Source organism: Oryzias latipes, chromosome 15, assembly GCF_053564925.1.
Source record: "Oryzias latipes strain Hd-rR chromosome 15, Olatipes_Hd-rR_3.1".
In the NCBI taxonomy this organism is placed as follows: domain Eukaryota; kingdom Metazoa; phylum Chordata; class Actinopteri; order Beloniformes; family Adrianichthyidae; genus Oryzias; species Oryzias latipes.
Window position 1 is genome coordinate 2,885,518 of NC_136251.1, and position 13,549 is coordinate 2,899,066.

At 48.7% G+C, this 13,549-nt stretch overlaps 2 protein-coding genes across 5 annotated transcripts; one reads left to right on the top strand and one right to left on the bottom strand.

Annotated features, from left to right (window-relative positions):
• Window positions 1–1,875: 1,875 nt before the first annotated feature.
• Window positions 1,876–4,678, top strand: cdk1 (cyclin dependent kinase 1). 4 transcript variants are annotated; one of them, NM_001104839.1, is given in 8 exon segments: window positions 1,876–1,883; window positions 2,233–2,275; window positions 2,565–2,721; window positions 3,155–3,278; window positions 3,562–3,732; window positions 3,802–3,965; window positions 4,079–4,220; window positions 4,466–4,678. In NM_001104839.1, coding segments are annotated over 7 exon segments (912 nt in total). In that variant the 5' UTR covers window positions 1,876–1,883; window positions 2,233–2,238; the 3' UTR covers window positions 4,583–4,678.
• On the bottom strand, window positions 4,325–11,320 carry ctu2 (cytosolic thiouridylase subunit 2 homolog (S. pombe)). The gene is made up of 16 exons (XM_004084336.5): window positions 11,157–11,320; window positions 10,754–10,828; window positions 10,586–10,664; window positions 9,818–9,877; window positions 8,814–8,874; window positions 8,632–8,741; window positions 8,347–8,561; window positions 7,451–7,586; window positions 7,240–7,371; window positions 7,060–7,151; window positions 6,896–6,987; window positions 6,720–6,782; window positions 6,552–6,654; window positions 5,553–5,619; window positions 5,269–5,327; window positions 4,325–4,979 (listed from the first exon to the last, which is right to left on the bottom strand). The coding sequence occupies exons 1-16, from the start codon at window positions 11,210–11,212 to the stop codon at window positions 4,919–4,921; spliced, it is 1,461 nt and encodes a 486-aa protein (XP_004084384.1). The 5' UTR covers window positions 11,213–11,320; the 3' UTR covers window positions 4,325–4,918.
• Between the last annotated feature and the right edge of the window lie 2,229 nt (window positions 11,321–13,549).

Below are 13,549 nucleotides of genomic sequence, written 5' to 3' on the forward strand. Positions count from 1 at the left end.
GCATGAAATGCTGCATAGTGTACAGAACCAATCTGGGGGAAAAAATGCATTTAACGTCGGTAATGTTTAGAGGACTTTTTTGTTAACCTTCCCCTCTTGCAAACGTTGGTCAGTTTAATATTAATACATGCAATTGTGTTTTTAAAAGTGAACTTTTGTCTACCCTTGTATTGATCAAGTGGTATAGGTTTATATGGGATTAAGAAAGTAAGCAGTGCTAGCAAATTGTGTTTCCAAAAAGTAATTGTTACATTAATCTAATTCAATGTCCCTGTTTTCATTTTCATGTAGATGCAATCCTGCAGGAATTAAAAGAACACGGCAGCAGCTAAAAATGAAGTATAAAAACATAATTCAATCAGGTCAAATTTGAGCATGTCATGGATGTAGGCTTTGTTGACAATATTTGACATATGAAACATCTACATAGCAATATCTAATGTTGTTTTCATTGTATATATGTAATTGACTGCAATGAAAAACGGTAACGCTCAAACAAAAACGTATGGGGAAATGACAAAAAATCGAGTCTAGGTCTCAAAATCCTCGTACGAGGTAAATGTAATTCTCTACGAATTAATGCAGCCTCCTCGTCTATTGGGTCCTCCAAAAAAGGACAAGCCATTCTTGTCACTTGTCTCTGTGTGACGGACATTTGGGCAATGAAGGTTAAAGCGAAAAATATCGCTTCGTCTTTAAAAAGGGGAGGGGACCGGCAGAAACCTTGAGTTTAGAGAATAAAACCTGCTCCCCACCAGGTTAGGTTCACAGCGTAAGTAACCATGGACACTGACTCAGAGTATAAGTTACCTCTCTTTCAGAAACGGGTTTGACTTACTCTGCTTTCTCTGGTTTAACAAACCTCCCATTCTGAAACAGAAAACCCAGGGTTTCCCTGATTTCAGGGTTAACGCACTCAGAGTTTACACTTAACCTCCTTTCTGAAACAGGCCCCAGGTGGCACATTATCTATAATGTTTTCTTTAACCTATTGTGTCCTTTCTAATAGTTTTAGAAAGAAAACTCAATGTTATTTATTTAAAAAATAAACACATTTTCTTGCTAAGTTATAAGAATAAAATCATTTTAAAAAATTGAGAGTTTTTGAGAAAAAGCAAAGTCCAGAGTATGGCCAGAAGAGCAGCTGGATGACTACATTGGCTGCATGTAGGCCTGGTGCATGAGAAACCCGGGTTTGATTCCCATGGGGTGCAATGAGCTTCATCCAGTGTTAGGCTCCTGCCTAACTATGTAGCCAGAAAGTGTCGGTCCCGGCCTAAAGTAAATACAGGATTGTGTCAGGAAGGCCATTCAGTGTACATATCTCTGCCAAACCGACTGCAGATCAGTGAAAGCTGAAGGGATATGGTGAACAGCAACAACAGAGGATGAAGACGAGTGTAACAACGAGAGACAGCTTTCCAGGGAAACGATTAAGACTAAAACGACGGTGAAGATAAAAATGTTTAATACAAAACAAAAAGGAAGTAAAATTCTTTAAAAACTATTAAAAGCGGAAAAAATTAAAATTTAAAAAGAAAGGTTTTAAAAGGAAAAAAAGAAAGATTGAAATATGGAAGTCAACAAAGGGACGGTTTCAGAAACGAAAAAAGCTGCAAGCACTAAATCTAAAAACCAACGAACGAGAAAGGAAAAAAACTTTAGTGGGGAGACAGGAAGACTGATCCAGAATGTGTTTTCGTTCAGGCACGCAGACAGGAGACCTGTATGACGTCAGCGCGTCCAGCTACGTTCCCGCTCGTTGATTAGCTGTTTTGAACAGCGTCGAGCGCGCTGATTGGTGCGTTTTGAAGCCGAGTCCTGCGCTCAATTTTAAAGAGTGTCAGCTTTGTATCCGCAGCGTGAGCAGCGACAGCACGGAGGTAAGAAGCGGCAACCGTTAACGGCTTCAACCGGTAGATCACGACATGAAATGGTACCGCTTTGATATGAGGAGAGGCGCGTTGGCGGACGGACACGCGCCTTCCGGTAACGGCTCGGTTCGGTTTTCCCCCAACCTGGTTTTCAGATTTGGAGAGGCCTCAGCTGGCCGGTGAAAGTCGGTGGGGTTGGTTCGATTCCTACTGTTTTTATTCTGTCTCTGTAACGTCGAGCTGCTCGTTTTACGGTTTTCAGGCCTGAACGTTCAGCGGTTCTCAACGGAGGATCTGACCGTTTGGAGTCTGAACATCTGCAGAAGTCCGAGCTGAGAGGATTTGTCTTCTCTTTCAGGGACAGATGGAGGACTACGTGAAAATAGAGAAAATCGGAGAAGGTTGGTGGAGTAAAAATGTTTTTGTTTTTCTAAAATGTTGTCCAGATTTTTTTGGGGGGTGAAACCCACCAAAGAGGCCCACCTGGATGCTGAACTTGGAAGTCCTTGAAAGTTCCTCCACCCGTATATGGAGATGTCCCAGGATGACGTCTCAAGCTTTGCTTTGGTTCAGATCCTGGCTCTTCATTCTGATCATGGTCCCCTGCACCACAATCTGAGTGATGGGGTGACTGCAGTGGTTCTGGGACGTCTGAGTCCTCATCCCCTGACTCTGCTCTGGTGTCTGCAGGGACATACGGGGTGGTGTACAAAGGCCGGCACAAGTCCACGGGACAGGTGGTGGCCATGAAGAAGATCCGCCTGGAGAGTGAGGAGGAGGGAGTTCCCAGCACCGCTGTCAGGGAGGTGTCGCTGCTTCAGGAGCTGAAGCACCCCAACGTCGTCCGGTATGCTGCACGTGTGCGCTGAACAGGTTCCTGACATTAATGTCCATGCGCTGCAGGTAAAATGCAGTGAGGTGATGTCCGGGTCAAAGGTGCTGGGTTTTAGTCCCTCTTGTCTCATCTGAACGTTTGGGGATAATCCAGATGTTTGTTCTTGTTCAGCACTTCTTTCTCCTTGAACTCTCCTGTGGATCCATGATTGTTCAGAAGTCCCTTTCTGACTGTTGGATCATGAACTCTGACCTGAACACGTGCACACGTGTAATGGGAGGCCTCCACTTGCTTCCATGTTCTTTCCAGAGGGGTCCTGCTTGGGTTTTTAACTCTTTAGTCCTTCTGTAGGGATGTTCAGAGTAGCGTTAATGCCGAATCCCTCAACTCCCTCCGCTGATCTTGGAGGTGCAATAATGGTTCCACCTTTGTGTTCACCTGAAAGGCTCTTGGATGTCCTGATGCAGGAATCTCGCCTCTACCTGATCTTTGAGTTCCTGTCCATGGACCTGAAGAAGTACCTGGATAGCATCCCGTCAGGACAGTACATGGACCCCATGCTGGTCAAGGTAAAACACTCAGCGCTTCGTTTTTAGATTTCCTACTCTTTGTTGTGACAAACGCTTTCTATTAAGCTGAACATCCCGGTTTCAGCTGGGGGAGGGGGGTCTCTGAATGATAACACACCAGGTTCCTCACTAACCACGGACTGCAGCTCCAAACATCACAGATCTTCATCAGTTCTTCTGAGGCAGCCATGATGCTTTGTGCTGCTTGTCTGTGAGGATGTTCTGGTGTGGAACTAGCAGTCTACCACTTTGAGCCTGTTCCCTTTTCTGCCCCCCCCTACAGAGCTACCTCTATCAGATCCTTGAGGGCATTTACTTCTGTCACCGAAGGCGGGTCCTCCACCGCGACCTGAAGCCCCAGAACCTTCTGATTGATAACAAGGGCGTCATCAAACTGGCAGACTTTGGCTTGGCCCGGGCCTTCGGTGTTCCCGTCCGGGTCTACACCCACGAGGTGGGAACCGCTCCGCTGCAGAACCCAACGCTGAGGTCTGCTCAGCTGATCCAAGCTTCTCGTTCTCAGGTTGTGACTCTGTGGTATCGAGCTCCTGAGGTCCTTCTGGGTTCCCCCCGATATTCAACCCCAGTGGACGTGTGGAGCACGGGTACCATCTTTGCTGAACTCGCCACCAAGAAGCCCCTGTTCCACGGAGACTCCGAGATCGACCAGCTCTTCAGGATCTTTAGGTACCGTGTGGGAGAACTATTCAGCTTCTTTCAGCGCACACACACACACACACTGATTCTACAAGGAGAAATCAGGTCTTGAAGAGTAAAGGGGCTCTATTGTCCGTCTGCAGGACTCTGGGGACCCCCAACAATGACGTTTGGCCGGATGTGGAGAGCCTGCCTGACTACAAAAACACTTTCCCCAAATGGAAGGAGGGCAGCCTGTCCTCCATGGTGAAGAACCTGGACAAGAACGGCCTGGACCTGCTGGCGGTGAGAAGTTCTTCAGATTATGAATAAAGTAGATCAAGTGGACATTTCTCATGGGGTGGGGTCAGCTGCAATCTCTTCGGGGGCTCCAAAGAAAAGCACCAAACTAAGGAACATTTCAGTCTTTTTATTCTTTAATGATCTCAGAACACCCTCCACCACCACCGGGGGTCAGCAGAACCCTTCAAAACCAGACCTTTACTTTTGAACATCCAGTTCCTCCTCAGTAACCCTCCTTGTGTTTTTAGAAAATGTTGATCTACAATCCTCCCAAGAGGATCTCTGCACGTGAGGCCATGACCCACCCATACTTTGATGACCTGGACAAGTCCACGCTGCCCGCCGCCTGCATCAACGGCGTCTGAAGGCCTGAGCCCCCCCGTTCTTCTGTAAATACTTGTGTGTTTGTGTTGGAAATATTTTCCAGAAAAATGTGTGAATAAAGGTTTTCATCAAGTGTTGGTGGGTGTGGCTTTTGTCCCTGCTGATGTCAGCAACCCTCTTCAATCCTGCCAAAGACCTGAGATGTTTGTTCTGGCTGCTGGATTTCTGCATTAGATGCAGAAACATGAAACCAAAACCATTTTAATAAAAGGCCACTAAGGTACAAAGAACTGATTTAGTCTCCCAAAACCGATCTGGAGGGAGCTACACCTGAACAAGCTTCTCTGCCCACCAGGAGTCTTCTTCCTCATGTCTGATCAGCTGCTGCCCTCCTCTTCCTCCAGCAGGAACTCACTGATCTCGTCCTTCATCAGAGACCTGCAGAAACGGCAACAATAAACAGCTGAAAGCTGCTTGGCCAAACCGCTCCGCCTTCAAGCGGAGTAAGTCTGAACATCTGCAGCGTGAAGCTCGTGTGGAAAACTGACAAACCAGCAGGTCTGCTCACAGAAACAGGACTATTTTAGAATAAAATCCAGTGATGACTGAGAGGTCAAGAATGACACTTCACTGTTTTCAGGAAAAGCTGCTGATGCAGTCTTGTGTTGTTCAGAAGCTTAAATGATGCTTAAACCTAAAACTACATGGAATAAAGGTTTGTCCTCACCTCCTCTTCCTCCTCTGAGCCTCTGTCAGGATGTACTGGGGAAGATGAGCCACTGAAGACTGAAAGGATGAAGAAAGCACTTCAGAGTCTGGTCTGTGAGCTGCTGCTGTCAGTTTCTATTCTGTTACCATCAGTAGTTTCTATTTTTTGCTGGTTTCTATAGTCAGCTTCAAAATCAGAAGAATGTTGGCTGATTTCAGCTAAAACTTCAGGATTACTGGTTCAGTTACTCATTCCATTCCATGAAGTCAGCAGACTGAAGCAGAAGATGGTGGCGGTCTCACCATGTCTCTGAGGGTCAGCTGGCAGCTGTAACACAGCAGCTTCTGCAGGTCCTTCTTCTCTGGAGCTCTGAAACCAAAAGCACATCCAGAACTTCACCCACAGGAGATCCGGTTCTTTCGGCTCCCAAACGGCTCTGCAGGTTCGTTTGTTGCTTTATTCAATTTATTAACAACATTTATATAAAATTATGGACAAAACCAATATGTAAAAAAGTTATTCAGTGTATAATATGTGTGTCTGCCATTTTTTATTCCCCTCCAGATCAAATATACATAAAAGCAAAACCTGAAGTTATTCTCACATATTTTAAATGCCAGCAGCACAAAAACTGACGGAAATTCATGTTGGTGACATGAAATACAAGATGCTCTTTTCTCTTATCGTCCGCACGTATTTTAAGCGCGTCCAAGGCTAAAAGTGGTTGTTGGTGGCATGTACTTTAGGAGTTATGGTAAAAACAGGACTGGTTACCAGTTGCCCCGGTGAAAATGTTAAGTGGGCCAATATTAAGCCACGTATGTTCAGCATTTAAAACAAGTGTGGCCAAGAAAAAGGTTCAGCACTGGCTGCATGTCTTTAGGAAAAAAACAGCCATTTCCATCTGGATAAAGGTTGGCATTCAAAACTACAACAGCTGATCTGGTTTCTTTCTTCTGTCGGTCATGACCTGCCCTGTTCAGGAGACGTTGTTCCGTGCACGTTGGTTCTGGAGCCGGTTCTAGATGGACTTGGTCTCTTGCAGACTCTATTCCTTATCAACACCAGTGAATGGTTCCAAAGTTGACGTTTCTCTGTTGATGTTCCTGTTGCATCTGGTGCTCTCTCAGTTTCTCTCCCCCATTCTCAGTTCACGTCCTGCCCCCCCCCTCCGCAAACACGTACTGACCAATCACCAGCGGCTTGAAGGTAAGACAGGGTGAAAGACACAGGAAGGCGAGCCGGCTGGAGGGCGACACATCCCGTCATGATCTGCAGGACTCACACAAGTTCCAACTTACTCTGAGGAGCAGCAGACGGCGCCACCTGCTGCGCTCCCACACTCTCCATCTGCAGAGGAACAGCACGGTCCAGCAGGGGGGGACGGTTCCACCTTCACCGTCCCTTAAACCAAACCAGACTGTGGCACGGGCTGAGGTCAGACACAGAGGAGCAGGAGCCGGACCTACCTGCAGGTTTCTGACAGCAGAGCTGCTCTGAGATCAGCCTGGCCTGGAGCGCTGAGGCCTTCCCTGCAGGACAGACGGGGGTTCTCAAACGGATAAGATCCACGCTGACGCGACCTGCAGCGGATCTGAAGCTGCAGGCTGCCACTGTCCACTTTGCTGCTTCAGGTGGGACTCACCTGCAGCGGTGTCCAGGCTGCAAAGGCACAGTAGACACCTGCCGTCCTCCTCACAGCAGCCCCCACCCGCTGTCTGCAGCTTCTCGCTGGTCCTGCATGAGACAGACATCTGTGGTCAGAGGGCGGAGGAGAACCTGCAGCTTTGGACCGAGCCGCTGCCTGACCTGTAGATGGTGCTGACGGTGGACGGGAAGTCCTGCTGCAGTCTGCTGACGAAGCTCTCGCTCAGGCGCTGGATGCTGGCCTTCTCCAGCGTCTGAGAACACAGGAGAACCGGGTCAGAGTGGCACCAGGAAATGGTCCGTCTGTTCTCTTTGCAACTGGGTGGGGGTGGGGAGTCTCACCTTGGTCTCCAGGCTGGGAATGACCACGGTCGGCACGCGGAACATGTGGTTGTAGACGGCGATTTCTTTGGCTGAGAACTCCCTCATCGGTCGGACGAACGTGACATCTCCAAATCTGCAGTCGGAGAAACCCTGCAGACAAAAGACGGCCGTTAAATGGGGGGGGGGGGGGGGGGGGTGTCAGTGGGAGAGAGACTGCAGACACACCCACCGTGTCCTGAGCCAGGTGAGCTCCTCTGCCCAGACTGACGCAGGTGAGCAGTCTGACGGCCAGCCGGGTGCAGCTCTCCCCCAGCAGGAGTTTGCTGTAGCCGCGGGTTCGAGCCTCGTGGACCAGCAGGTGCTGCCTTTGAAACCACAAAGAACCCAGCTGACTTCTCTGATCATAATGTCCCATCAGTGGCAACAAACAAAGACCCACTCCCATGTCATGATGGAGGACAGAGATGGAGACAATGAATCCCACCCTGATCATCCACTGTCAGACCAACAGATCCATGAACGTCTTTGTTTTCCTGGTCTGAGCTGGAATCTGGATCAGAACTGAACGACTCGACAGATCCGATACTGCTGCCATTTTTGTTAGTCTGGTATGGCTAGGTACTTACGATATTGAAGAATATTTTTGTCAACAATAATAATAATAATATTAATAGATTGCTTTTCTCTACGATTTTCTAGTCCCTCAAAGGGTTTACCATGTGTCCATTATTCATTCATTCTTGGTGATGGCAACTACTGATGCAGCCCCCGCTGCCCCGGGGCAGACGGACGGGGGCGTGGCTGCATCTTCACACACCAGTGGAGCCACACTGGAGGCGGGAAGGGGGGAGGGTCTCACCCAAAGACACGACAGTGTGGACGAGCGGGAAAAGAAAGGGATCATGGGAAATGAGCGCAAGATTCCTCCCCACCAACAGCCCCGCCCACAACTCAGAGATAAATTTCTGATTAACTCCTGCTGCTCTGCAGAAACTATGTCCTAGAAAACAACATTTTGTCTAAAAATGGCATCGTCAGAATGAAAAGACCACTGGGAACGCTTTGAAAGTGGATCAGAAGATGATAAGAAACCCCCTTCCCTGACGGGTGACTGGGGGGGCTAACCTCAGAGTACGGAGCAGCTCCTCCTTGGCCGTCAGCGTTGTAGCAGAACCCAGCAGCTGCTGCAGAGATCGGGTCTGGGCCTCGTGGACACTCGGCTCAGCCAGCGCCCCCCCCTGCTGCAGCTCTCCGCCGTCCCCCGCTGCTTTGTAGCAGTCAGGAGCTCTGTCAGAGCTGGGTGGGGTCGTATTCACAGCTGAAGTGGGGAGGTCCAGAACCTTAAAGGTGTTGGAGAAGTCAGGCCAGCTCTTTTTCAGAGAGAACGCGCCCCCCCCCACACCCACCCACCTGCTCCAGAGGGATGACGTGGAAGGGGAATCCAGAGGTTTGGAAGATCGCCTTCAGCTCAGACACCAGCCGCTGCCTCTCCCCCAAAGACAGGCCGAGAGCGCCCCCCTCTGGTGACGTGTTCAGAAACAACCTGTTATGGGCTCACCTGCAGGTCAGACGGCGGTTCTGAGAGGACTTACCATCAATGTGGACGAGTCCAGGCAAGAACCGGAGCTTCTTCTGAGCGCTTTGACCCAAACCCTGCAGGAAGGACAAGTTCAGAAAGCAGCATCGTAACGACCCAAACAACGCTGGTTCTGATTCTAACTATGCGGGACACCAGTTCCATAAAGAATCAGCACTAAAGTTCTGGATATGCTTCCCTTCATGGTGGAGGAACCTGCAGCCAGAACCGGGCAGCGTTCAGAGGGTCAGTGAGGGCAGCTGAAGGGCAGAGCGCTCTACATTCACTTTTTAAAAGCTGAGCTGGAGTTCATGAGATCATGTCACGCTGAAATGCTTCTCTAAAGCAGAGTCAGAAAGGTTCTGGAAGCAGTCAGGAATCGGACAGAGCCTTTGGACCGACACCAGGTCAGAAGCAGAGCGGGTGAAGCTCCTCACAGAGGAAGCAGCTTCAGATAACTGTCTCAACACTTTTTATATTCAAGTCCAAAGGGGTCAGAGTGAGGGTTTCCTGCACACCCATCTTCTCCCTGAACATCAAAGGCCCACATGAGAGATCTCTGTTTACACCGTTTGGATCGTTGACGCTTGCATCTGCTCACATAGAGTTGTTCCACTTTTACCCAAAGCTCTGAAGTAGTCAGAGCATCGAGAAGCTGATTCAGCTTTGAGAACTGAAGACCAGAGAACGTTTTTGGATCAACCTTTAAAGTCTGGCAGAGGAGCAGAACACCGGCACAGACAGAACCTCTGCAGACGTCATCTACCCGCCTGTGGCCAAAGCTTTTGCATTTCTCTGAAGCAAAGAGTGTTTTAGAGAGAAAATGACATGTCATTCCAACTGCTTCACTGTTTCATGCAGGTTTGGTCACACTGCTGATCTTCCTTCAGGAAAACCCGAAGGCCGAATGAAACATGACGTCACATCAATGACCAGCCCTCCACAGGATGCTGAGGGGTCAGCATCTGACCTCAGTGTGTTTGTTGGAAAGAGGATGGAGATGCAGAGACGCAAGCCAACCTGTTGGACTTGACTGAGCATGGCAGAAGAGGAGGGGCCTCCAGAGACGGCCAGCAGCACCTGACAGCAATCAGAACAAGCAAAAGGTGAGGCGCCTCCGTTTGAGAACAAATGAGTGATTCCAATTTGTATCCAAAGTCTTTTATGTTTAAAACATTAAATACTTGGTTTTTGTGTTTAAAATAAACATAAAATAGTCTTGTGTTTTTGCCTGTCATGTAAGGAGACCCTTTGTTATTTCTTCTAACAATTTATATAGAATAAGGAATTCTTTTCTGACGTGAACGACTTCATAGACACAAAATAGAATGTAAAAATAAACATTTATATTTGTGATGTCATGTTATACGTTTAATCACATGGTTTGACCCAAAATGTAACTTTTGTTATTCAACTGTTTATTATTTTAGGGAAATTCCACTTTCACAAATGTAACCGTCCAATTCACAGCCTATTTTAACCCACAGGAAGCCAAACCCATTTTTCCTTCAAAATAAAATGAAGAGGAGTCCACAAAGACATCCCTGATGTGTTTCTGTTACACTAACGTCACTATGGGTTCTGATGTGTTCCAGAACAATAGAACACAGACAGAACCGGATCATTTCATCTAGTGTGTTCATGTAAACCTCTGGATTGGTGATGTGCAGGTTGCACAGTATCTATAGTGTTTACTTTTACCTATTGTGATGTTTGTAATTCTAATAAAGTTTGTTTCAAAGGTTTTCTGTCTAAACAGTCTGGAGGGTCAGCAGCCTCTTTCCTCACCTTCTCCCCAGGAAAGATGAGCCTGGTTTTTCCCAGCATGGCTCTGAACTTGTGAGTGAAGTACTCTCTGAAGCAGCTCCTAACAGACAAACAACAGCTTCCACTTCCGGTTCTGCTTTCATTGAAGAAACTACAGGGAGGGGCTCCCACCTCCCAGGTGGGTCTCACCTGCAGTAAGGGTCTCCTGCACGGATCAGAACTGCTGCCTGCTCCTCTTTGCATTTGACACATTTTCTGCAAACACTTAACAAAGAGCGGACAGCTGTGACGTACGCGAACGGCATCCTTCAACTCAGATATGAAGAACAGAAACATGCTTCATCTTTGGTTAGGAATCTTTCAGGATTTGTTCCTCAGAAAAACTTTAATGCGCTTTTCTACATTTACAGAGATTCACGTTCAGTAACGCGATAAGGAACGATTACAACCCCCCCCCCCCCCCCCCACACACACACACATCTGCTTCAGGCGAGCACGCGTACTCTGTTTTCCCACAATTCCATGTTCCTCATGGGGGAGCCGCAGGTCCTTCTGACAACAGACAGTCGCTCCGTCACAGCTGGGTACGCACCTGTGCGCCTGCGTGCGCTCCAGTTTCGGCTGGTAGTCTTCCTCCACCTGGCACATCGTTGAAACGAAATATACAGGAACAATCCAGGAATCTGCTCTCACACTACCCGATCGGTACCCCGTGTCGCTACCCGATCAGTCTACGCATGTGCAAATATTACGTCACTTCCGCTATAGCGGTTTGCATGCAGGCTGTCTTTGAATGTTAATAGCAAAAATAACCTCTTAAAATTTTTTTAACAATGAACATTTTTACAGTAATGAAAGTGTTTACTTGAATTTAGAAAAAAATGAAAGAAAAAGAAATATTAAGGCTCAGGGCTGCACGATCCTCCAAAGACTACAACTGACTACAAATGTCTTCTGTTTTGTTTACTCGCCAAAGTAAGAGGGCACAGCGCCACCTACTGACACTATTAACTCTGGTAACACAGACACGTTCATACTGTAACTACAAAAGCGGCAGCAGCAGTTGGTGACATCTCCTCAGAGTTTAATGTTCTCACTTCTGCTCTTTTCCTATTGCCACACAACATTGTAACCACCCAGCTGGTGTGTCTCTGCAGTTCAAACACCCCACAACACTGAGTCTCAACAAGTGACAAGTAGACAGAGAATCAGATTGCATAATCTCTTTCGCAGGAATTAAATCATTTATTACAACATACAAAGACAGCATGCAAGTCACTTCTGCTCACAGCCCCCTTAGTAATGGTGAGGGACTTCACACCCAAGATTCCCCACTTCCCATGAGTCTTAGGAGCTAAAGGCGGGGCTAACCCCCAGGTCGCCACACTGCCCCCACCTAAGAGGGTTAAGTCTCCCCACAACCCTCACATAGCTCAAAACCAAACAAACACATGCAGCAAAACACTTGAACAAACTTGCTGAACAATTTACAATTACTGAACATAGTCCCTGAGCCGAACTGGCTGCCTCTGTGTCTGGGTCGGCCTTGATGTTGAGTCAACAACACCTTGTCCACCATCGTCCTGCTCCACACCCACAGCGGTTGCAATACTGTCCTCGTCTGCCTGTGCAATAGGAGCTAAAGGGTGGTAAGGGGCCAGCCTGTGCTCATGGAGCACCACCCTTCGATCCCGACCCGGCAGCTGCACCCCATACACCACTTCCGAGATCTGTTCCAAGATATGTCCAGGTCCTTGCCGGTGGCTCATGTGCTTGGGTGAGAGTCCTCGTTCCCTCACTGGGCAGTACACCCATACCTTATCCCCCAGCCCAAAAACCTGTCCGTGGGCTTGGGTATCGTACACCCTCTTCTGCTTGACCCCAGCTCCTCGCCGGTCTTCTTCTGCCAGACGATACACCTCCCCCAACCTGTCATTCAGCTGTCGCACATAGTCCAGATCAAGACCTCCTGTGATCTCCGGCTCAGGTGCAGTGCCAAACACCATGTCCGAAGGTGTACAGAGCTCCTGGCCGAACATCAGTAGCGCGGGCGCGCACTGACTGGAGTCCTGGACTGCCGTGCGATATGCCCACAGGACCAGGGGTAGATGTTGGTCCCAGTCTCTCTGATGCGTACTGGTCAGCGTAGCAAGCTGGGTAGCCAATGTCCAGTTGAAGCGCCCCACCAAACCATCGCTCTATGGATGAAGCGGTGTAGTCCGGGTCTTCTTCACCCCCAGGCGCTTGCACATCTCTGCAAAGAGTCTGCTCTCAAAGTTCCTGCCCTGGTCACTGTGGAGCTCATCGGGGACTTCGAACCGCGTGAAGATCCCCTCCACCAGATATTTTGCCGTTGTGGTGGCGGTGCTCCGGCACCGCATATGCCTCTGGCCACTTGGTAAAGTAATCCATGGCCACCAGGACATACCGGTTACCGGACTCAGTGAGAGGAAAGGGACCCAATACATCCACACCAACCCCCTCCATTGGCGCCCCCACCAGGTACTGCTGCAGAGGGGCCCGGGACTGCTGTGGGGGTCCCTTGTGTGCTGTGCAAAGATCACAGCAGTGAACATGCAATTCAGCAGCATGTCAACAGCCTGGCCATTGGAATCGTGCCCTCGGCCGCTTTACCGTTTTTGTATTCCAGATGTGTATCGGAAAGGCGGCACAGCAGCGGTGGTGTGGTGATCCCATGGCATAAGTTACTGATCCTCATGAGTCAAGCCCAATGTCCAGAACGTTGTTGTCCTTGTAGTGCGTGCTCAACTGGAGCGGAGGCTACTCATGGTCCACATTCTGCCCCTCAATGTGGTCCGCCCAGCAAGCAGCAGAGGCTTTGATCCAGAGCTTGTCATCTGATTTGGATGAAACCTGTCTTCACCTCTGACAGCAAGGGGATCTGCTGTGCCACAAATGTTTTTCCCAGCATCTTCTCCATGAACGTCACGTCTTTCCAAAGTCAAGCTCCATAAAGGCGACATG